Here is a 24951-nt window from a genome sequence, read left to right as displayed (position 1 = left end):
AATAAACATAAATTAATTAATTAATTATATCTTATAATTAGGGATCGAAAGAATATTATTAAGAATTAAATTTAGCCCAACCAAATTTACATATTTTTTAATAAACGTAACTTGTATTTACAATAATAATATATTTTTATAGTGTTAAATTTTAAAAAAAAATTAACAAAATGAAAACATGTTTTCTGTTTTGGTTGTGTTTGCATTTTGTGACATGATATACAATTAAACATGGACTTAGCAAATAGAGGGTGGAAAGAGAAAAGCCCAATTGACATTTGGTTAGGCTGTTTAATGTGTTCAAACACATGCTTTTTGTTATTTTTTTCGGCATTTTTTCAAAGTTTATTCTGAAATTAGTTTTTAGAATTATTTTCTACATTTTAGAAATTAATCTTCAAAATATTAAAAAAATCAAAAGAGAGATGCAAAGAATAATAAAAAAAAGGTACAAGTAAAATTACCCTTCTCTTTTAAGTCATGACGACGACTCCACGAGGTATGCTATTCAGGTTCGTCATTTCTAATCTCCCAAAAAGAAGGGGGGAAAAAGTCTAGAAAAGTGGATATTCCTAATCTTTTGCTTCCTTTAAAAAACAAAGTACTCAAACAAGAGGAGCCGCGCATGAAGTTGAGAGTAAAAACCACATGATTTAGAAAATGAAGGCATAAGGACAACTTTTGTTGCTTGTCTCCCCCTTAGCTTAGACAACTTGTTTTTACTCCATTCATAATTAGAAGTAAATATCTTTCTCAAATTTCTTTTCTCTTGATGAAGTCTTTTTCTTTTTAAGAAAGAAAAAAAAACATTTTTATATGAAGTATTTCTAATGATAGAAATGATGTACAAATCTTATAACCACGTGTCTACCAATTTCATCTTTTTTGTGAAATGTTTCAACAAACTCAAGGTACTAAAATGACTATAGATAAACCCAACAAGATCAACTCCCCTTTGAATTATCTCCTTTTTTAAATGAAGCTTTTGAATGTCTTCAACCATCAAGTTTATGCAATGGGTTACACAAAGAGTCTAGTAAAGATGTGGTCCTTTATTTTCCAACATCTTACCAGCTAAAACATAATTGCTTCATTATCGATGAACCATGATAACCTAAACAACGTATTCTTCTCCAATATTTTTCATAAAGAAATTAAGCAATTCAAACAACTTTTCACCTGTCTTCACACATTTAAAGCCATCAATGGATTTCACAAATATTGTCCCTGTAGGAGAGCTCACCAAAAAATAATCAAGCATAATATATATGTTGCTTTCAGTCAGTCCAGACATTTGACATAATAGAACAACAATGTTTATTCCATTGCTCCTTATGGTCCTTCAACAAAATTTTAGTGTATTACAGCTCCTTATTGAGGAGTGAAACTTTAATATCATGATAACTAGGAGCTGGACCATTTGGATCATAAATACTAAATGCTGAAATCATATCTCGAAAGGTATTCAATTTAATAAGGTTGAATGATAAGCTGACATGGTACAAAAAACGAGCAATATAATGATGAATCCTGACCTTCGATTCTTTGTCATATGCCTCTTAGATGTACATGTTAGCCTATCTTAGTTTCCCCTTCTTTCACTTCAAAATTACAATATTTGAAATTTTACAAAGCCAAATCTATTGGCCATTTTTTAGCAATGTTCTTGTTCCTATAGCATTACTACTAGTTGATGTGTCCAAATCATAGACCAACATTTGGAATTACAGGGTTGCCTTCGTTTTCTCTCTCTCTCTCAAAGATGTGTCCAAATCTCTTCTCTAGCTTCCTTTGAACACTTGTGCAGGGTAAAAACCTGCCACGCCATTTCCATTTTTTGGCGAACAAATTTAGGAATTTTTGCCATTTTCATCATAGCGCCACCATGGAAGCTTTTCAGCAACATCGGTCTAGACTCTAATTAACTTTATGGTCAATTAGTTGAAAAAGAAGCTTAAGAATTCTATGGAAAATAACAAACAAGAAAAAAAAAAGATTGACAAGGAAATATATTTCAATTATTTTATTTTAAAAAAATATTTTGAAATAGTTTTCAAAACTTAAATTGCAAATAAATCCATCAAACATGTTTTATTTTTTATTTGCTAAAGGAAGAAGCGGAAGGATTGGAGAGCAGAGATGGTGATGACAAGAAAATAAAAACAACTTTTATTTTAACAAACAAATTTTAAATTTTTTTAAAATATAAAATGAAAAGAGATCAAATACATCCTTTTTTTTAATTTTTCCCAGCGCATGCAAAGTGCAAACACAGCATACAAATGATTGACATTAACATCATTAATTCATGCTATATTTTCTCTGTTTTTCCCATAGAATATTATCAGTACGTACAAGTGAACAAATAGTGACACATGGACGCCAAACTGTCAAAGACAGGATCTAGGAGGCAAAATTTATGCAAAATTTTAGAGTATACTCCTTTTTTGAAGGGAAAGATTAAGACACATTGTTTAACACGAGTTATACATTGTTCTTAATTTAACGTTCTCAAATTTTGTTTGGTCATCAATAAGTTAACGTTATTGATCAAAATGATATCGGATTAAATGATACTAGATCTGATCTCTTTAAAGAGTGCTAAATGTATATTTCGTAATAATAATAATAATATGACAAAAAAAATCCTATTTACTCCGATAAAGCAGAACACAAATATAATATAATCTAGAAGTCCACTAACTATGTTGTTAATTTCTTCTACCTTGGACCATCCAGGAAACATATTGCATCATGCGCTCAGAAGACGACAATATGCGCCTTATCTTGATACATACATCACAAGAATTAAAAAACACACAAAATGTGAAACCAGATCTGCATTTGTACATGCCATGTATGGAGTTTTTGTTTTCGCTCTAATTTAAATATTTATGGTCTTGTTACATCTAATATTTTAAAATATGCTTTAAAAATTGATTTGGGGGCTTTCAAAGACATATGAAAGGATTGCAAAAATTTAGATAAAGAATCCATGGATATATAGATTGAAGAAAAGCAAAGAACTAATCATTGGTGGTTAAAGATGAGATTTGTTTGAAAGGATTCAAACTACGAATAGATCTTGTAATAGTGAGAATTGAAGAGATGAAAAGTAAAGAAAAGAAAAGAAAATGGAACGTCCTAAAAAATTCAAAACTCATTCACTGTGAGGATCAATATATATATATATATATATTGGGACGGAAGCAAATAATTTAAAATAAATGTGAAATTAAAGTAATAAAAATGAGAAAAATGTATGAAAACAAAAATTATCTTCAACTTATATACTAAAAACTAACAAGGTAATCAATTTATAAGTAATTAACTATTAACTATTAAACTAATTTGTCTTAAAAAAACCATTAAACTAATTGACAACATATATAAGTACTTGAGTAGCCATGCAACATCAAAATTTTTGAAATTCCTGCGCTCCCATGTAAACATCAAACCAATAGTCCACATTATTGTACACACTTGATGGATGGACCCCTTGGAACTTCCCGTCAGCCGCGGTGCCAGTGGCCGGAAAACTGGTGGTGGCATCGGAATTATTATTATCAGCCGAGAGAACTTGAGACCAGAAATCATCGTCCAGCGATTCAGGAGCAGTAGTACTGTTATTCATCATGGGCACGTGATGATGATTACTATTATGCTCGTTGGTGGTGGTGTCACTACTAGTGGTGAGGGTTGACATGCTACTACTTACACACTGTGGGGGAGATAGTGGCTTCTTCTCCTCTGTGGGAAGATTCACGGGTTGTTGTTTGGAATTTAGGGTGTCCAAGGAAGATAGCTTTTGCTGTTGCTTTTGTTTTGCCTGTTGGGGCAGCCTCTTCTTCAAGTGGGTGTGCCACACATTCTTTATTTCGTTGTCTGTGCGCCCCGGAAATTTTGCTGCTATGGCTGACCATCTGCATTGTTAATTATTCAGAAATTATTGCACATAATTACCAACTTAGTGCCTCATTTGGATTATTAAACTCAAAACTAGGTTCTTTTTTAAGGGGTGTTATGCATTTTGTTATAAAGGTTGATTTGGTGTTATAAATAGTCTTAAGTTAAATAAAATGAACAAAGAATAAAAAATATATATTGGGCTGGCCTAAAATGCTCACAACTAGCATTATGTTGAACACTAATGGATTGAGTAGCCTATTTTGTCGTCTCTAGTTATAGCAGCTAAGGTAAAGAAAAACTTAACTTATTTTAAAATATTGGATCATATCTAAGGTGGATCCCCTGTAACAAGTGGTTCACCATGTACAATTATTATTGTACCATTTATTGATGGCTTTTGGATAATCTTTAGAGCACAATTTCACCCTATACCCACCTCCACCAAATTATTTCTTTTGTGTCCCTCTCCCTCACTCATCCGTTCGATTCTATCGGAAACCAAAATCGCCACCGCTCATCCCACTCAGAGGCGATTTCCAGTGACGGTGAATCCCTTCTTTATTTTTTTTCCTTTCTTCTTCTCCTTCCTTCACACTACAAAACTTAGAGAACTCATGGTCATCCTCCGACGAGACATACTCCTTCATGCCACAAAGGTTTCCTCTTAGAAAAAGGTTGCGACTTTTTCAAAGGGTTGTTTAGATATGGTGTTCCCGACAAGGTCTTGCTTGGTGTTGTTGTTTCAGAGCGGAGGTGGGATGGTGGTGTTGACTATTGAGGGCTTCGTTGTTGCTGTCAACAACTTGAGGTGGGAAATAATATGGTGTTGAGGGTTCACCACCAGACCATAAGTCCAAAATCAATATGATAACTATAAAAAAAAAAATGGTGTTTCATGGATATCACTTCAAAGATGCCGCCTAAAATATAGTTCAAGTATGGTAAAAGCCTTTTTTTTTCACCTTCTAGTAAAAATTTTGCAGACCAAGGCCAAATTAGACTGATCGATCAAATCCGACAAAATAAATCCACATTTAATTCAAAGTCAAAATTTAAAATCTAAACTCTACTTTTCATTAAGTCGGTTCATACTAACTCAACAAATGTTACACATTTTACTACCTTTATTTTTTTTTATTTTGATATATCATTTTACTACCTTTATAATTCGTGTCAACAGTGTACTCATGATTTATATGTAGCTCAAAATGTACTAAGAAGGATTCTAAATTGCAGACGCCAGAATATTGCGATCGTTGATCTACCCACAGCAACAATAACCCACAATTGTAGTGTGGATTTAAATCACATGAATTACCGCAATGTATGAACAATGGAGCCACAAGGAAACCACAATTACCACCGTTCCAAACCACTTTTTGTAAAAAAAATTTAAAGGTTCAAACTTCAATATTCTATATATTCTAAATGTCAATGGTCAAATGGCAGAGGTTGTGTGTGATTTTGGGGAGTATCTGATGGTGGCAAATAATATGAAATCTTAAAATGATAAAAAAAATAATATATATATATATATATATATATATATATATATATATATATATATACACAATCTTATAAAACAAAAAGATATATCAATAATTAAAATAATTTATATTTTTTTCACATTTACATTTAGTGTAATCATATAATAATTTCACGCAATACTTGCTACAGCCACAATCTACATTATCACATGGACAATAATCGCAACTATGACCACAAGCGCAACTACGATCACATCCACAGTTTAAAACTATGCAGTTTAAGAGAGACCAAAAAGAAATACGTAGATAGGTATATAGTTAGATGATACCTGTTCCCCAACGTTTCATGCAACTGGATTACCATGTCCTCTTCTTCTCTGGTAAAGTTGCCCCGTTTAATATCTGGCTTCAAATAATTTATCCACCGGAGTCTGCAACTCTTTCCACACCTCAACAGCCCTATTGGTAATTAAAACAAGAGGAGATTGCAAAAAGGAAGAAAAAAAAAATAAAGGTACAGAAACGATTTGAATTAATTCCCTTTGTTAATTTCATCAACCATGAACTAGCTAACTAGAAATGTGCTAATAAGACTCTTTAGTGTTAATTACCAGCTTGTTTGGGTAGGGCACGCCAATTTTTGTGGCCATGTGTGTTGATATGATGGATGAGAATCAGATCTTCTTCTTGAGTCCATAATCCTTTCTTCAATCCCATTTTCTCGCAGCAAGGAGCTCTCCCCATATTATTTGTGTTGTGACTATTATTAATTCCCGCAAGCTGGAAATGAAGCACCACTGCCCTCGCTTTTATTTGTTTGCAAAAATGCCAAAAAGACAAATAAATAAATGAATAAAATAAGGTTGAACGTTGAACCTTAAACCTGACCCAGGTTATATGCACTGAATGAATGTTATTAATGTTATAAAATTATAAATTATTAATCATTTTCAATAATAAAAATATTCAATTCCTTGGAAAAAAAATTAAATTAACCAAAAACGATTAAACATACTGATAATATATAAAAAAAAATAACAAAAGAGTGGTAATATATGTATGGTAATAGTTTGTTCTGAGTAACAGGAATTTTTTTTCTCCAAAAGAAAGACACCCATAAAATTTCGATTTCCATAAAAGGCTCCATCTCAATCGATGATTTAGTCAAAAAAATTATTTTTTAAATAAAGTTAATTGCTATAAAATTTAATACCGGTATTTTTTCGTAAAAACATTTTCTCCCTCCTGTTTTTTTTTTTTTTCAATATACACCACTTTACAATTTAATTTCCAATCTACACTACTTTAAACTTTGTGTTTTGATTCACACCATTTTCAAATGAATTTGGCCAAAGAGATCTACAACTGCAAACTCAGATGAACTTGAATACACTTTCTTCTTTTTATTTTTTTTTTAATTTTAAAATATTATAAAATATAAATATTATATATATATATATATATATATATATATTAATTGGTTTTAAAATACTTATTTGTTAAATTAAATTTTATAATTTTTTATTTTTTAAAAGAAAATGATATTATAAAATATAATTATTTTTATTTTATTATTTAATTTACTTAACATATTTTTTAGGTTAATATTTTTTATTTAAAATCTGAATTTTCTAATATAATTATTTTTAATAAAATTATATTATTAAATATAATTAATTTGTTTATTTCATTAGATTTAATTAAAAAGGATAAGACTTTTTGTTTACTAATTTATTTATAGAAAAAAATTATATTACATTATCAATAAAATACTTAAACAATTACACTTGGCTAAGGAAAAACTTAAGATGGAGATATGTTAGTAAATTAAATAATAAAAACAAAATAATTATATTTAATAATATCATTTTATTTAAAAAAGTTATAAAAACAAAATTATAAAATTTAATTTAATAAATAAGTAATTTTAAAACCAATTAAAAAATTATATAATATAATATTTATATTTTATAATATTTTAAATTAAAAAAAACTAAAAGGAGAAAGAGTGTATTCACTTAAGTTTATAGCTGTCAGGTCTCTCTCGCAGTGTGGGTGTGAGTCAAAGCATAAAATCCAAATTAGTGTAGATTGAAAATTAAATTGTAAAGTGATGTACATTACAAAAAAAAATACGAAAGAAAGTGTATTCAAGGAAAAAAAACCAAATACCTTTCTTTAAAAAAAATAGCTAGTTGTACGGACATGTATATTAAAATAAACATTAAAAGCTTATTATTTTTATTTTTTATTAAAAATAAGTTTGAAAAAAAATCAAACAAAATAGCAAGTCTAATTTAATATTATAGATAAAAAATTATTGATAAATGTACATATGTAAATAAATAATTGATTTCTAAATTTAAATATTATTTTACATAAATGATTTCAAATTCAAATATATATTTCAAAAATTTTAATTTTAAATTATTATGTTTATAAAAAATAATTTTAAAATAACCAAAAACAAACAGTAAATATATGTATATATAAGTAAAAAAAAGTAATATAATAATGCTAATAATGTATTATAAATATATATAAATTATTTATAAATATATAAAGAGCCTTTTTTTTCCTTATATAATTATTAATTATGAATTTACTAAATTTATTAAATATAATATATAATTAACTTTAATAATATTATTAAAATTATATTTTTGGTACATTTTCTATCTTAACTTTGGTACATATTAAATGAATATGATATATTCATCAAATTGATTTTAAAAAAATAAAAATTTAAATGTTTGTTCTCATAATAATACAATATATATATAAATTAAAAAATAATAATAACAACAACAATAAGAAGAAGAATATACCTCTCGGTCCTAAGGCATTGACTAGTCATAATTATTAGACACAATAATCCCTCAAATAATATCACTTATCATTGGAGATAACCATGATGATTAATTGCAGAATCTTCTAATCAGGTCAACTCTTATAAAAGGTCTCAAATCACTCCTTAACGGGAATAAGTCACTTTCATGAAAAAAGAAAAAAAAAATACACGACATTAAAAATCACAAGAGACCTTTCGAATGACATGACAAAATCAACAATATGTTTCAAAATTACTTAATTTTAGTAATTTATTTGTAATTTTATCCCACTTTAATCATTGAGCTTACATGTGGTGAGTTTTACCCCTTACACAGACGGAAAATATACCTGTCATGAAATAAAACAGCTGTTGCTTTTTTTCTTTTTGTCTGAAAAAAAATTTACTGTATTCCATTTTTTCACCATTAAAAATATTAAAATAATAAAACGTTATACTAAGAATAGATGGCATGCGAGTAAGCCCGCCGATGAAGCCCACATTCTAAATGAATTTGTTTCTTTGAATCTACACTCATCCCGCATAGTCTATTGGATTTGTGAGTCAGCTTGCATTCATACACATTTAAAAATCTTAAAAAATCATAAATTGTTTAAATAAATTATTCTAAATATATATAAAATAAATACAAGTAATATCAATTATCAAATACTTAAGTTTAGATTAGGTGAAGTTTAAAGTTTAAATTTAAACAAGTCTAACCGCAAATAATACAATACAAGTCTAAGTGCTAAAACATCTCATGTTTGTTAAATCACTCATTATTTTATTTATTTAGTAAAGGTTAAAATACACTTGGGTCCTGTGAAGCCCGTGAATAAAATCTGTTTAACATGAAGGTTATGCAGAACGGACTAAAAAATCCATTTTCTAAATAGGCTAAAAAAACAAAACTCATATATGATACCAGATGATTCATGAGTCTGAGCCCATTTACCTAGTTCTAATACTAAGTAACAAAAACACATATTTTATAATATTTTTTCAAAAAATGTACCTTAAACTAGTAAAAAAAGTCTCCGCAACAAAAAATCTAATATAAAAAATTCATCTCTACTTTGCATGAGTGATTTATAAAAAAAAAAAATAGAAGAATGATCTATAATTCATTAATCGGATTAATAATCAAATAAATCGTTGGTTTTTTTTTTTTTTTACATATTAGTCTAATAAAACGTTGATATTTATTTCCCACCGATAAAAAAAAACGTTGATATATTAGTCTAATATGGATGTCAAATCAATAGTCTAAATGCATGCACTTGAACTCAGTTTTCATGAAGTTTTTTTTTTTTTTTAACAAAATGAATGAAACGTTTTCGGTTTTTCACTCCTCTCTCTCTATTTTTGTAATGATTTTTTTTTTCTGTATAGAGGAAAAAAATTGTAATGAATTTTTTAAAACAGTTTTAATGTGTTTTTGTATTGTTTTTTTAAGTTTCAATACACTTTCTGTTGTAGAAATTAATAAAATCGTTAGTAAAATTTATAATTCTAAAAAAGCTTAAATATATTTTATTCACGTAATTTAATGCTTTTTTTAATCCTTTTTTAACATTTTTTTTTAATTTTAGTATGTATAAATTATGTTTATTTTTTTTTCATGTGGTCAGTCTAAAAAATGGCATATTAAAATAAAATATGCATGAATATATAAGTTTAAAATTTCATATTAAAATAAATAAATGCTTGAATATTAATTTATTCACATCTTAATCTCTACACCCTTTTACATTCAAACTCTTTTTCTTGCCTCTTGTTTCTCTCCTATCTTCCTTCAAACTTCACTCATTCATTGTGTTTCTCACACTTTTCACCCTTCACCACTTTCAAGCAAATGTGATGACAACAACAATGATAGTGAAAGTAATAATGATGGTGGTGATCTACATTATGGTGGTATTAATCGAAATAATGATCTCAGTGTTGATGACAATGATAACAATGGTTGTGGTGACAACTGTAGTAGTAATGACAATGATGGCGATCGACTATAATGGTGGTGACAAGGATAATGGCAATAGTGGTTGTCTCAACTACAATATAATAATGGTGGTGATGATAATAACAATGATGATTAGTCTTTTTTCTTGATAGAGTTTTTTTGTTTAGACCAAAGAGGAGACAATCATGTTTGAGCTTAGTAGTATCATTGTGAGAAGCAAAGCTCTTCTTTCGAGTATTTAATGCAGTTGCATACTCAAAACTTAACGTGAGTCCTTTGGTTAAGTTGAAACAACCACACACCAATTGATCTATGCACTCAGTAATTTTCATGGTAGGAATTTACGAAAGCTTGATAGTGTTAAGTGTGTCAATTACTAAATGCACAAATTTTAATATATAATTTGAGATTTTATTTTAATATTTAACTTGAGATTTAAATATTTTTCATTCATGCAAATATGTCATTTTTTATTTTTTTTTTAATCTCTATAAATTATGTTTGCTTTGATTTTGCGTCTTGTAAATTAATAATGATGTGGTACTTTATACTAATGTGATAGGATGACATCATCATGTGATAAAAATGATACCATTATTCCATTTGTCACATCTTCATTATTTTTTAACGGAGACTAACGACAATAATAAAAAATAAAACAAACCTAATTTGCAGGAACTACAAAAAATACAAAGGATGAAAAAACAGACAGTAAGTGACAAGGATAAAAAATATATATTTAAGCCTTCTAGAAATAATGATCCATTGTTAATAAATTGTGTATCTCTTGAAAACACCTTTTAGATTTGGTTCTTGAAATTACAAACACATTCAGACGCTAAAAATGATTTTAGTTGAACTTGTGTACAACGCGCTAAAATGAACTTTTGTCCAGAGCCTTTATAAGAATCAAGCGTCCAAAGCATTTTTATGAACAATATATCCATCTTCCAGTGCATTGTTTCCTTCCAATCGCTATAAAGACAAACTTACACCTTAATTTATTTATTCATTTAAGTTTTTCTTCGTCCAAAGATCACGTGTTGAGAACTCTTTTCATTTTTCAGATGCTAAGGTTAAACTGCTCTTAAATTTCTTTGATATGATATTCCCTTTACAAGTGATATACGATACTATGTCAATTACTAATATAGAAGAAAAGACAAGAATTCATAACAAAATTTTTAATATATTAAAAACTCAAAATAATGAATTTCTTTTATACAGGACTAAAAACAAAAAATCAGATGTATATTCTGAAACATATTTAAACATTTTTCTTATCAATCATTTATCTTTTTTTTTTTATCAAGATGCCTACACCCTTGTTTGAGAATCATTTTCCTACTTGTGAGTATCTTACCATGTGTGCTATTAAATTATTCTAAAGAAAATATATTAAAATACATCATAAAATTTTCATGTGTCTAGTTTAACAATTGCAAAAGGCATGTTATTAAAAATGAAATACTACATTTTATTAAAATAATAATATTATATTTTAAAATTTAATATTTATATATTGACATTATAAAATAGTTTTCAGTACAAAATTGTTATTCAATCATAAATCATCACTTGAATTATATTAAAATTATTATTTTAAAAATAAAAAACTTATCATATAGTATAATTTATCATCGAATGAATATGCTCTATAACACTTTTTCTCTGTATTTTATACTTGATAGGTAATACTAACAATTTGTTTTTAATAAATTTTTATTTTAAACTAATATCTTACTAATATTGAATTATTGATTATTATTTATCACAAAGTATTAATTTTTAGAATAAAGTATTCTTTTAATTTGTGAATGAGTTAACATTATTATTATAGGCAGCGTTTATGATGAATAAATAATTTATTTTGTCTTCATAAAAAAGAATTTATCATGTCTCTTTATCGAACACTAAAATAAATTATCTGCAATGCAATAGACATAATGAGAGGAAAATAAACATAAAATGAACATCATAAACCTTTCTTTTATGCAGTAATAATGTATCAAAATTAAAATAAATTATTTGAAAATTTGAATGATATTTGAAAGAAATAATTTATGATATAATTTTTTTTGAATCTTTGTAGTAACTACCTATAAATTTTAAGTAAAGAATTTAATTTTCATATTTTTCATTATAATTATTTTTAGGGTATCAACTAATTAAAAATTATCTTATATATAATCTTTAAAATAATTATTATAAAATTTAATGATTTTATCACACTGCTGTAAATATATTTTAATTGAATTCTTAAAAAAAAACTCATTTTAATATATAAAATTAATTTATTCATATTTTAAGTAACTTTTAAGAAAAGTATAATTAATCATCCTCTTAAGTTTAATAAATTTATTAAATAAAAAAATTTATTATATTCAAAATTTATAAATGCTAGTTCTTTTACTTTAATTAAATAATGAAAACAGTTTTACAGTAATAAATAAATAATCAACACTACTGCAATCTTTGAAAACTTTGACACACACGAGCGATAAATCTCCACCGTCTGTGGGAGTGCTCGACTTGGATCCACTGGTGATTTAATCCTCGCGTCTTTCTCAACTTTATTCACTCGTTTTATTTTTAACTCTCATAGCAGTTGTTGACTTGGCGTAATATGATTGGTTAATCCTCCGAGTTGCGAAGAAATCGAGCGCAGGCGAAAATAGACTTTGGAGATTGAACCCTAGAACTACAAGGCATCAATTGAGGAATTAGGGTTTCATTTTCTTCTTCTTCTTTATCATATTACTCAAGCAATTCGTTCTCTCGAACATGGAATCGGAAGGTAATAACCCTCTATATCCGTTACTCTCTGATTGAATTGATTATTTTTTGGGGTTATTAAACCTGTAACACAATGTTTTGTCTTAGGGCAAAAGGGTACGGTGAACCCGTCCGCGATGTTAGCGTCTCTGCTTAGTAGGAGAGCCAAACTTCACGAAGAGCTTCGCAGCATTGAAAAGCAGGTAGATTTTTCAACATTGGCGTCTGGGTGCCCTTCGAAAGGGGCGAAAACTTTCTCTCACTATGTATGCCTGGTTACAATGATTCTTTTTTTTTTGGTTCCTTTAAAATTGTGAATTTTTGTTTTTAAATTATTAAAAAGTGTGCTTATTGTTTGGTTGGTTGAACCAATTCCGTGTGCAATAGGATAATTGGGCAAAAATGTTATTTAACCTAAAATTGGGCACTTCACGTTATTTTAAATTATATGTAAATGAAGTCTCTTGCTTAATTGGGCATGTAGTGATGCACTTCTGGTGCAATGCCTATGAGGCTAAAACCCTATTCCCATGGTTGAGTTGGTCAAGTTTACATAAAAAAAGTGTGAAGTTAAGCTCGTAAAACGAACATTCCATGTATTCATAGCGAGCAGCAGCTGATCTTTTTTCCCCTTAACACAGGTGTATGATATGGAGACGAGTTACTTACAAGATCCTGGACAATGTGGGAATGTATTAAAAGGATTTGAAGGCTTCCTATCTTCGTCGAAGAACACTGCACTGTATGGATTTCTTCTCTCTGACCGTCTTTCTTTATTTTCTCTAGACACTAATAATTTATTCCATATTTTGACTTCTTGCTATCAAACAACCTTTTCTTTCTGTACTCGTAGTTTCTCGAGTTCATTTCATTTCTGCTGAAAAGAAATAGCACACATATTTTCTGTCAGAATCTGTGATTCTCGTATCCTAAGGAAAATAGGAAGTGTTAAGGATGGACTTTCAAGTATGTGATCTGTTATATACTTGATCACAGACCAGATCATATTTATTGGGCCTCAATATGGGTGTTCTGAAATCTTGATTCATTGATGAGATGGTTGGGAAAAGCTAACTCATGACTCTGGTACTTTTGTTACTTGTATTGATCGCTGATATTCCACATAAAATGGCTGGGACTTGCCTATATGCATTGGTAATTGAATCTTACCAAGATTTTGGATAATGAAATAGAATTGTTTGAAATGTTGAGAAGCAAGGACAGTTCATGCAGTGCAGTTTTGTTATTCATGATTATTTTCTTATGATCAATTTATGTCTTTCTGTGTTTTTATGTATCAGAGTCTCAGAGTCAGAGATGACTTAATTTTTTTGCATGCATGTGTTCACATGTTTTAAGTGAGATATAATTTTTTTTCATAGTTTAGCTCCATCTTGATGTTTGCATGACATTGGTAAATCAAATTTCTTCATGGCAGCTTGAAAAGGTCTAGAAAGTTTCAACCTGAAGATAGGCTCTTCTCACTATCTTCAGTGACCTCGCCAGCGGTATGTAATAGTAATATGTTTCTGATATTCAGTGATATGCTTCCAATCAGGAATAGAAAAAAGAATGTGCCCTGGTGAACACTATATACTTTTTTCTATGTAAGGATAGGAGAAAGATAACCTCTTGGAATTCATCTCTTGTTCAGTTTTTACATCATTGATAGGAAAAATGGTCATAGTAGTTTTGTTTGATAATAAGAGTGAAACTTGGAAGCATTAGTTTCTGACACTTTTGGGTTAAAGTACATCCATAATTCTGTGCAATCTCAATTATTTTGGAAGGATTATTTTTTTTCATCCAATTCGAATTATTCAAGTTCCATTTATTTATGTCGACATTTTTTCAACAAAGGGTTTTTTCTTACTTGTAACACTAACATGCATTTTCTTCATCTGTTTACTATAGGCGGAAGAGCTTGCAGCTGGACGAGATGGTGAGTTCATATAGGCAAGCTTTTCAATTACTTGATCCGCATGAATTTTGTTGTTTATTCATTGTATTTCTGTTATCTTAGATGGTAGACCAGATTATGGTCCTGGTCGTTCAAAAGGTGGAGGAATTTATGCTAATGGACAGTAAGCACTCAACTATTTTATCTTTGCATTATTATATTTGAATTAACTAATTAAATAATAGCTTAGTTTACAGATACTGACCCATAAATCTTTGCACATACGTAAAGTATGCATGTGTGAGCTAAAATATCTGCATGTATACCATAGGGGTAAACCAAAGAAAGGTAGAGGTGGGGCAAGAGAAGCAAAGAGAGCAAGGGCTTCAAGTGAACAAGATTTTGATTATGAAGATGATCCTGACCTGACCTTGTGATTGAAAATGCCACTCCAACTTTCTGTTATACATTGTGCAATGTGAACGCCTGGTAAAATCTGCTTTGGTTCTGAATGGATAGGCACTTGGTGCGTTGTGGTTCCTCATTGAATGTATATATTATTATTCTAGTCCCCATAGTTATGAATTTTGCACATCTTGGGTGAACAAAGCCTACTTACTCACGTTTTATGGAAGGCATGGGTGACCTGTGGTATTGGAAGGCAGGCAGTCAGGATATATCGTAAATGTTACTTTGCACAAGTTTTTGTTGGCTAGTTGATTGTTTTATTAAACTTGTCCATTTTAGCATGATTTGTTAGTGTTGTAGCAATTATGTACAGAACAAGAAAATAAATTCAACTAATTTGAGTTTAGATGCCTATAGATTGCTGTTTCCTTCTGGCTTTTGAGGTTTTTGGCGTGCTATAGTGGCATAGTAGATCAGTCATTTGAACACTAGCATTGCAGTTTGATGTTGCAGCCATTGTAGCTGCCATAGTGGTGCTGATTGCAGCCTACTGCTGCCTGTGAATTGGCCACGGCAGGGCATTCTTCAAAACACCGCAAAATTCCCTTGTATTTTGAGTTTTTAAGTTTTAATCATTAACATGCATTTTGTTACAAGTTAAAATTTATTAAAAACTACTTCATCTGTTCTTATTTATAAGATAAATTTATTAATATAAACTAAATCAGTTTTTTTTTTTTAATATTGATAGAAACAGAGGGAGTATAAAATCATTATAGTTAAACTTTATAAAATCATAAATGAAACTCATTAAACAAAGAGTAAAGATTCACAATTTTATGATTTTTAATAAATTTTAATAAATAACAAAAAATTTATTTAAAAGCCTTTATTCATCTAAAATCATTAAAGTGTAAGTTACTAATATTTCTCTTACATTATAAGATCTTTTTTCAAGTTGTCTTTTGCATTAAATATTTTTTAATCGAAATATCTTTAATTACTTTACAATGAATGTTATAAATTAAAAAGATAAATGCATTATTTGTCTTATAAGGATTAAAGAATAAGACTAGCATATAATCATTAATTAGATAATGAATAATTGAGTGAAAAGAAAAACATGAGTCTCAATAATTTTAAGGGTAATTTTGAAAAGATAATAGAAATTTCTAAAATATTTAATGTTACTAAAAATTAATCAATTTTCTTAAAAAATATGAATTAGTGAAAAGATCTTATACTTAGAGATCACGAGGGTATCATCTAATTAACTTGAATATTTTTTTGGTATATAATAGTGACGATGATAAAAACCTCTGTTGTATTTGAAAACATATAAACAAAATGTCTCTTCCAATCCTTAATCAGCTTGCAAACTTCAATTATGGCACGCACATTAGTACGTTACACTATGCTATTCGTGAGTTGGAGTGTAGGAATTATTATTGGAACACACCGAAATAAACGTAAAAATACTATGTAGTGGTGAATGCAAAAAAAAAAAAAAAATTGGCAAAGAAATTAATTAGAGAGTTAATAATATCCAACGAGCAATTAAGGAAAAAGGCATCGTAGGAGCACAATAGCTGTTGAATGGAGCGAAGAGAGCGCGAAAAGCTAAGGTATATGCTTGTCGAATATTTTGGACAAGTGTGGTTTTCCTTTTCCCATGTTCTGTTATATTCTATAAATCATTGGCCACTCTCCATTCACCTCTTAGTGTGTAACCAATTCTTCTCTTTTGCTTTCTCTCTCCAAATTCATCACAACTTCTCTCGTACCTCTGCAGGTCAGATTCATAATAATATTCTTTTTGTCCTTTTTGTTGCATCGAATCCTTCTATATATTGTCGCATCCCCATGCATGCATTATGTCACTACGTCTACTCTTGATGTTTCTTTTATATCCCATTTCATATCATGTTTTTTCATGAATTTACCTGTTTATGTTCTGTTTTACTCTTATCCTAATTTAATAGATGTGCCATTTAGACGTAGCATACATGACTCAGCAAGACGATTTCTGAATTGATTTGCAGATATTGGCAGGGATTTAATGATTGTCTTTGCATGAAAATTGAAAACTGAAAGCAAATATATTTACATTACCATTAATTTTGTGTGTATGTCATTTGTTTTTTGAGTTCAGATCGTGATATCTTTTGCATTTTCTCGTGGCAGCAGCGCTAGTTTATCATATATGAATTCACCTGTACCTGTTTGTTCTCTTATGTCCTGGTCTTCTTTCTAAAGGACATATTTGTTCGATTACAATTTTTCCCAATGAATTTTGGTACATCTGAAGCATACTTTTTCATTTTTTCTCCCTCATACGTTTCCCCTTCGGAGGCAATCCTATTTGAGGTACTGATGGGCACTCATAGTGGGCATCTCTCCCAGCGAGGATTCGAACCTTGGTTCGTCACGTTGTGGAGAACTAGTATTTCGTTTTGTTAAACGTATTGGATACATATTAAAATAAATTTGTTCAGAAATATTAGTATGCATCTTGAGTACGACCTTAATTAGATAATTGGGTATAGTTTGGTATATCTTAAATACTAGTTTGATTGCCCCTATCTTATATTCTTCTTTTATGTTATTAAAAAATTGAATTAGCATAGCTTTAATTTTTTATGTAACTACCGTGTTCGCTCAACTTGGTTGGAAAGGCCTTCCAGTTTTCCAATATAAGGTAACACATGGTGCTGTAGCTGGATTACTCTGCATGTATTGTTTAACATGCTTTTACCTTTCTTATGTTGTGTAACTAGAATTGAAATTCTATCTGTACATAATTGATTATCTCGCAGCCTGATTGAGTTAGTATTTTTTATGGTTCTAGTACTGTTCATGGTCATCATATGGCAGTCACTAATGAAAAATGACCCTGCATATGCATATTGGTGCTATGTTTTTGAACTTTTAGCACAATACTTTGTAATCTGTTGCATCCACTTTTGCAGAGAAGTAAACATTTAGGAGTGAGAGGGAGGGAGAGAGAAGGAAAGCTTGGTAGCGATGGGGAAGGAGCAAGTTCAGGTGCTGAATGCCCTGGACGTGGCAAAGACACAATGGTATCATTTCACAGCAATCATCATTGCTGGAATGGGCTTCTTCACTGATGCTTATGATCTGTTCTGTATATCACTAGTCACAAAGCTACTTGGTCGCATTTACTACCACGTTGATGGGGCTGCAAAGCCTGGTTCATTGCCTCCCAATGTGTCAGCTGCAGTTAATGGTGTAGCTTTTGTTGGAACACTTTCAGGGCAACTCTTCTTTGGCTGGCTCGGCGACAAAATGGGCCGAAAAAAGGTCTATGGCATGACCCTTGCGCTTATGGTTATAGCTTCCATTGCTTCGGGTCTATCCTTCGGACACGATGCAAAGACTGTGATGACAACTCTATGCTTCTTTCGCTTCTGGCTTGGTTTTGGCATTGGTGGAGACTACCCTCTTTCGGCCACCATAATGTCTGAGTATTCTAATAAGAAGACTCGAGGTGCCTTTATAGCTGCAGTGTTTGCCATGCAGGGTTTTGGAATTTTGGCAGGAGGTGTGTTTGCTATTATCATAGCATCTGTGTTCAAGTCCAAGTTTGATTCTCCACCATACGAGGTTGATCCGTTGGGTTCGACTGTTCCACAAGCAGACTATGTTTGGAGGATAATTCTCATGTTTGGAGCAATTCCTGCTGCAATGACTTACTACTCGCGATCCAAGATGCCAGAAACCGCTCGTTACACTGCCTTGGTTGCCAAGAATATGGAGAAGGCTGCAGCAGATATGTCTAAGGTTATGAACATGGAGATTCAAGCCGAGCCAAAGAAGGAGGAGGAGGCACAAGCTAAATCATATGGATTGTTCTCCAAGGAGTTCATGAGTCGCCATGGACTGCATCTGCTCGGAACAACAAGCACATGGTTCTTGCTTGACATTGCATTCTACAGCCAAAATCTTTTCCAGAAGGATATCTTCAGCGCAATTGGTTGGATTCCTCCGGCAAAAACAATGAATGCTCTTGAGGAGGTTTTCTTTATTGCAAGGGCTCAAACTCTTATTGCTCTATGCAGTACAGTTCCTGGATACTGGTTCACTGTGGCCTTCATTGATAGGATAGGAAGATTCGCCATCCAATTGATGGGATTCTTCTTTATGACTATCTTCATGTTTGCTCTTGCCATTCCCTATGATCACTGGACTCTTAGGGAGAACAGAATTGGATTTGTGGTCATTTACTCTCTCACATTCTTCTTTGCAAACTTTGGGCCTAATGCCACCACATTTGTTGTGCCGGCGGAGATTTTCCCAGCTAGATTTAGATCCACTTGCCATGGAATATCTTCAGCATCTGGGAAGCTCGGGGCTATGGTTGGTGCATTCGGGTTTTTATATTTGGCACAGAATCAGGACCCGAGCAAAGCAGATGCAGGGTACCCTGCAGGTATTGGTGTGAGGAATTCACTGCTTGTGTTGGGTGTGATTAACATTTTAGGCTTCATGTTCACTTTCTTGGTGCCTGAGGCCAAGGGTAGATCCTTGGAGGAGATTTCGGGAGAGCAAGAAGAGGAGACCAAGGTGTAAAAATAATGGCAACAGAATAATTCAGTGTCTTTCTCTAGTTTATTAGTGATCTGTTACTAGAATAAAGCCGTGCCTTAATTCGGCTAGGGAATTGTAGCCAAAGCTTTCCCTTCCCGTTTGATTATTTCTTTTTCTATTTGGTTCTGCTCTATCTTGTTGTAATAATAGGGACCTGAGGTACTGCTTGTTCTTTGAATTTTGGGAAAATAGATATTGGAATGTGTAGTTCTTCCTATAATCTTCCTGCTGAATTAGATCATTAGAGTAATTATTCTTGACCACGAAGTTTAATTCATTCTTCTACATTCTTTCAGAAATTTAGACTTCTGCACTGAATATGTTCTCGCATTTTGAAAGTAATAAATAGTGGAGTTGGTTTCATTCAATTTTCTCTAGCCTGCCACATCATTTTTTCATCTATAAAAGCTAAGGTATTGATTGACAGAACTTGTTTTCTAGCTCGGTTTATTACGGTGTTACTGTGTTTACTCACCTATTTACTCCTTTCACATTAGGAGCAAGATGATTATTATTCTGTGAAAAATATTGAGTTCACTTGAGATTGAGACATAATGAGGGTTTAGTAAGGATGATGCCTATATAGGATAAGGGCCTGTGCTCTTACTTTTCACAAAGTGGGAAAGAAGGTGGAAGAAAAATGACTATCCTCAATAGGTGTTAAAGTGTTTTAGGTCAGTTAACTTTGTGCTTTGGTAATACTTAAGTTTAACGCAACTATGATCAATTACATATATCCACACTAAAAGAATATCCAAATAACAAGGACTGATATGCAAAGCGTCTCCAAGAAAAGGATCATGACTGAAATTAGGCTTGATATCTTTGGGTGTGTATCATGGTCCAATTAGGCTCACGATACAAACTGACAAATAAATGAATGTTAAACTTCAGCAAATTCTCTTGGCTTTTGCTTGATATCTCTAGTATTTATAGGAAGGCTTCAAGGTATTCATCGTGACTTTTGTTGAGTTTCTTTATTTTTATTTCTTCAATGAGAGAAAATGATTGTTGGGGGCATTAAATGTCTTTCACTAATTAGTCACTTTGATATGATAAAACATTGTGTTTATCTCTCCTTTCTTGTACATGAAATCTTTTAGAAGTTAGCATGTTTACTTTATATTCAGAAAAGTACGTTCAAGTTCTATTTCTTATAAGCACACCTTGTTAGGAGTTACAGTAGCTTATACCTTGTTGACCTTGTTTTTTTAGCATTTTAAGTGTACATTTGAGATATATCAGATCACGGGCTCATAAAGCTTCCTGTAAAGATATTCAAACTACAATTGCAAATTACATTAAAATCTACGTTTTGTTGTTGCATCGTCTATTCAATAGACAATAGAACGAAGTCGTAGTCTTATTAAAAACATGTATTTTTTAATTTAGCTTTGAAAACTTACCTATTTGTTTGTTAAACCAAATCATTTAGGGTTCTTAGTTCGTCCTTTGTCTTAACAATGTGTATTTTATATCTACATTTCCTTTTTATTAAGGAAAATTCCTCTTTTTAAAAAGTATGTCCATTCACTAATGGAAGCACATGTACTAACACACATAAATGTTTTTTGTATGTTGTTATCATTTCTACATCGGTTGTTTACAAAATGATGTAGAAAGTGACATGATGAAGTTTTGCAATTAAAGTCAACTCATTTAAATCGGTTATTTCTTAATCGAAATAGAAACGATATTTTTACATTGGTTCAAATAAAAATCAGCGTAAAAAAGCCATTTTAACATTGGTTGAGATAAGAATTGATGTATAATGATTTCATAAACCTATATTTCCCTTTCAATTTGACCCCGCTTGTGTCCTCAAATCTCTCAATAGAATAGAATAGGCATTAGGCAGTAAGGTAAATGAATCATCTTAGTTATTGGTATATCAATAAACAATACAGTAGAATAATATAATTACCTTAAAAGATACTAGTACTAGTAACAGTGTTTAAATGAAGGGAGTATATTTGTGGGAAAGCCCCACTTTTTTGTCGTAAAGAATTCACAAGATGATAAATACATTTATGCCCCGGGCTTGTGTTGTTTTGGAAGAGAGAAATAATTACACTTGTTTTGTCACTAATGAAAGTGGTCAAAGTCAAAAGACTTAGTTATTATCAATGCATAAAAGTCACACGCTTTGTCCTCCATTTACTTGCTATATGCATTTCCTTTTAAGCCCAAACTACTTCGATGTTCCATCATGTCCATTTTTTAGGGTCCTGGTTTAAAGTAGATAGAGCTCGTTGAATTTTGCAATCGTTCATTCTTAGCCTCTCACCATTTTAATATTGGGTATATATGTTGAAGATCACCATATAGCTTAGTGCGAAGTATAATGAAGAGGAAAACTGGACAAAAAAGTTCACTCATTTTGTCTCCTTTTAAGCCATTAGAATTGGTTTAACAGAACAGTATATTGAGAAGTAACTTGCACTAGGTTTTAAGTTCTACTTTCTCACTGATGATGTTAAAGAATAATTGGTTTAAAGAGTGATCACTTGTAATGGTTTACGTGGAATCTTTTTAAATCTTATTGCCATTATATGTTGGATTTGGATCACTAATGTAAAAATTGGTCCAATAATTGATATGCATTAAAATAATGAATCAATAATTGAATTGGTATGTCACTAATTAGTCCAAATTTAATCAGATATATATAAAAAAAATTAAAATTTTATGACCTATTATAAAAGTAGTCCAAAATTTCATATCACAAATTAAAATAACTTCACTCAAACATATTAATTTAATTTTTATTCTTCTTTTTTAGTTTATCATATTACATGTTTTGTTTTATTTATTTTATTTCATTATATTATTTAGTTTATTATATTATGTATTATGTTTTAAGTGATTTGTTATAATTGATTTGTTATTTAATTATTATTTCGTTCATTATATGTTTTATTATTATTCCTTTCCCTCTGTTATATATATATATATATATATATATTAAATTTGCTAGTAACTTCACTTGGTTTATAAAGGTGGATTCATTGGTTTAAATAAATGTTATATTGTTCATGGACATGTTGAAGACTTTTCAGCTAAGTTCTTGTTCTTGTTCTCCACTTTACAACTTTAGATAGGGACAGACTGGGCATTCTGTCGTATGTTGAATACACATGCTTGCTCTCACAGTCATAATTTGGCATTCATGTAATTTTGTTGCTGAAGGAAATATTAGGACGATATTGGAGTTTTGATCGTGATGCAACATACAAGTAACACTCCTTTGATGTGGTCACACATCATAGGGCTTAAAGAACACACGAGGACATTCTATAAAAGTAACTCATTGTATTGATTAATATGAAAAGATGATGATACAAGAGGGAACTTTATGTATTCATAGGAGTGTAATGGAAACTGATTAATTGACCAACTAATATAACTAACAATGAGTAACAGATGAGTTTTTAGTTTCATTTTAAAAAGCATGTTTACTCTTCCTACAAGTAATTGTTGATGAAATGTTGTGTACACTGTTGATGCATTGGCATGAGATGACCTGGATACCTGTTTAATATTGATTTACAGGACACTGGATTTGAGACTCAGAAATTTTAAAATAGAATAACATTTTATATTTTTTTTCTTTTTAAAGGAAGACTTTCATGTTCCAATGTAATGTAGCAAACTTTTGAACTATCTTGAACCGATGGTTTATCTTTTATGGATTTTACCAGTTTTCTTGAATATTCTGGACGAATCTTTATTGAGGATGTCCTGAATATTTGATTGCTTTGTTGTTGTACTGACTGAGTCGTGTTTCGTTTAAGAGATATGTGCTCCTCTAGTTTTATCACTTTTATGTGTCCTGTGTTATTGATTTTCTGAAAATGCTGTCTTCTGTCAGAAAAAGAAAAAGACCAAACAACAAAGGTGGCAGAAGAAATTGAAGGCATATAATCTATCTTCACTTTTAGAGTCCCTTCCTGAGGTGAAGGCATCAAAGAAACCAGGTTACGAGAATGACAGCAAACTTAAGTGTAAATCCAGGCAGATGCTAGTGTGAGAGTGTTTCCCATCATTATTCAATACTGCATTGCCCATAACTTATCATTTGATATATGAAATTGTATTTGTAAATTGTAAGCCGTTGTCCTTGTTCATCAGATTGAGTGAAAGAGATCGAATTTCTGCTGTTCTCGACGATCCTACCTTTCAAGTGGATCCACTGTCTGCCACTCATGAATATGTACAGAACAAACAACCGGTAGTAGAGGAACAACCCAAGAAAAAAGTGAACAAAAATGGATCCAAGAAGAAGAAATCAAAGGCTTCAACTGGGCTACAATCTATGGAAATTTTGTGTCTTTGTGTGGCTGCTATATGATCTGCTTTTTTGAAGGTCTTTCCATAGTTTTATTACTTCTGTAAACATTAGATTACTCGAATTATGAATGCTAAAAACAATGGCTATGGTAATTGGTCACTCTATATTGATAGCTAGCAGTATTTATTGAATGGGTGACTGACTTGCTGCTGAGCATAGCAACTTAATGTAGTTATTAGGAACACATGAAACTTCCCACAGATCAATTTTTTGATGAACATTGAAGGGTTCATGTAACGAAGAGAGAAGATGGTTCATGTTAGGATTGTGGCCATCGTTTGATAATCACCGCATCTAATGCTTTAAATTAATTTTTTGCCACTACCTTTGATAATTGATGATTTTAAAAAGTGTTCAGGAAAGTATTTTTCTTCCTAGTATTAGAAAATGTCTGTCAAAATTAGGAACCCAAAACTATTGGTACGGGAAGGCAAAAGACTTTTTATTGCTTTGTTCTACATCGTAGATAGTAAAAGCTAACGTTTCTGTAAAGAATCTATGCTCTGCACATTACGAATGAAACACATCGGGGTGTGTTTAATCCATTGTCGTACACAAGGTCCTTAAATTAACACAAAACTGATCAATATACATATCCTAATAGTACTAATTGAGATAATATCCCTATATTAATAATAGAAAGAAATAATATCTCCATTAATCAATATTGTTATTGGTTATCATGTTAGTTAAATAGTTAAATTGCATTCATTAATG

The 24951-nt window shown here is 30.7% G+C and overlaps 4 protein-coding genes across 5 annotated transcripts; 3 read left to right on the top strand and 1 right to left on the bottom strand.

Moving 5' to 3' along the window:
• Nucleotides 1-3255: 3255 nt before the first annotated feature.
• Nucleotides 3256-6214, bottom strand: LOC114369465 (transcription factor MYB30-like). Its single transcript, XM_028326696.1, has 3 exons — nt 6008-6214; nt 5726-5855; nt 3256-3923 (listed from the first exon to the last, which is right to left on the bottom strand). The coding sequence occupies exons 1-3, from the start codon at nt 6138-6140 to the stop codon at nt 3416-3418; spliced, it is 771 nt and encodes a 256-aa protein (XP_028182497.1). The 5' UTR covers nt 6141-6214; the 3' UTR covers nt 3256-3415.
• A 6594-nt stretch (nt 6215-12808) lies between these two features.
• On the top strand, nt 12809-15691 carry LOC114369746 (chromatin modification-related protein MEAF6-like). Of its 2 annotated transcripts, XM_028326994.1 has the most exons (7): nt 12813-12989; nt 13076-13170; nt 13609-13709; nt 14406-14475; nt 14882-14909; nt 14991-15051; nt 15199-15691. In XM_028326994.1, exons 1-7 carry the CDS (start codon nt 12977-12979, stop codon nt 15302-15304), a joined length of 474 nt encoding a protein of 157 aa, XP_028182795.1. In that variant the 5' UTR covers nt 12813-12976; the 3' UTR covers nt 15305-15691. The 2 variants fall into 2 exon arrangements, with proteins under 2 accessions (XP_028182796.1, XP_028182795.1); XM_028326995.1 differs by lacking the exon at nt 14406-14475 and having other exon boundaries at nt 12809-12989.
• Nucleotides 15692-16959: 1268 nt separating this feature from the next.
• On the top strand, nt 16960-20141 carry LOC114370239 (inorganic phosphate transporter 1-4). Its single transcript, XM_028327535.1, has 2 exons — nt 16960-17067; nt 18245-20141. The coding sequence occupies exon 2, from the start codon at nt 18300-18302 to the stop codon at nt 19863-19865; it is 1566 nt and encodes a 521-aa protein (XP_028183336.1). The 5' UTR covers nt 16960-17067; nt 18245-18299; the 3' UTR covers nt 19866-20141.
• A 1278-nt stretch (nt 20142-21419) lies between these two features.
• Nucleotides 21420-24234, top strand: LOC114370217. Its single transcript, XM_028327509.1, has 3 exons — nt 21420-21431; nt 23755-23909; nt 24015-24234. Exons 1-3 carry the CDS (start codon nt 21420-21422, stop codon nt 24232-24234), a joined length of 387 nt encoding a protein of 128 aa, XP_028183310.1.
• Nucleotides 24235-24951: the final 717 nt, after the last annotated feature.

The sequence above is a fragment of the Glycine soja genome, chromosome 10 (assembly GCF_004193775.1).
Source record: "Glycine soja cultivar W05 chromosome 10, ASM419377v2, whole genome shotgun sequence".
NCBI classification, from domain to species: domain Eukaryota; kingdom Viridiplantae; phylum Streptophyta; class Magnoliopsida; order Fabales; family Fabaceae; genus Glycine; species Glycine soja.
Note: the sequence above shows the minus strand (reverse complement) of the source record. Positions and strands in the feature narration are given on the sequence as shown.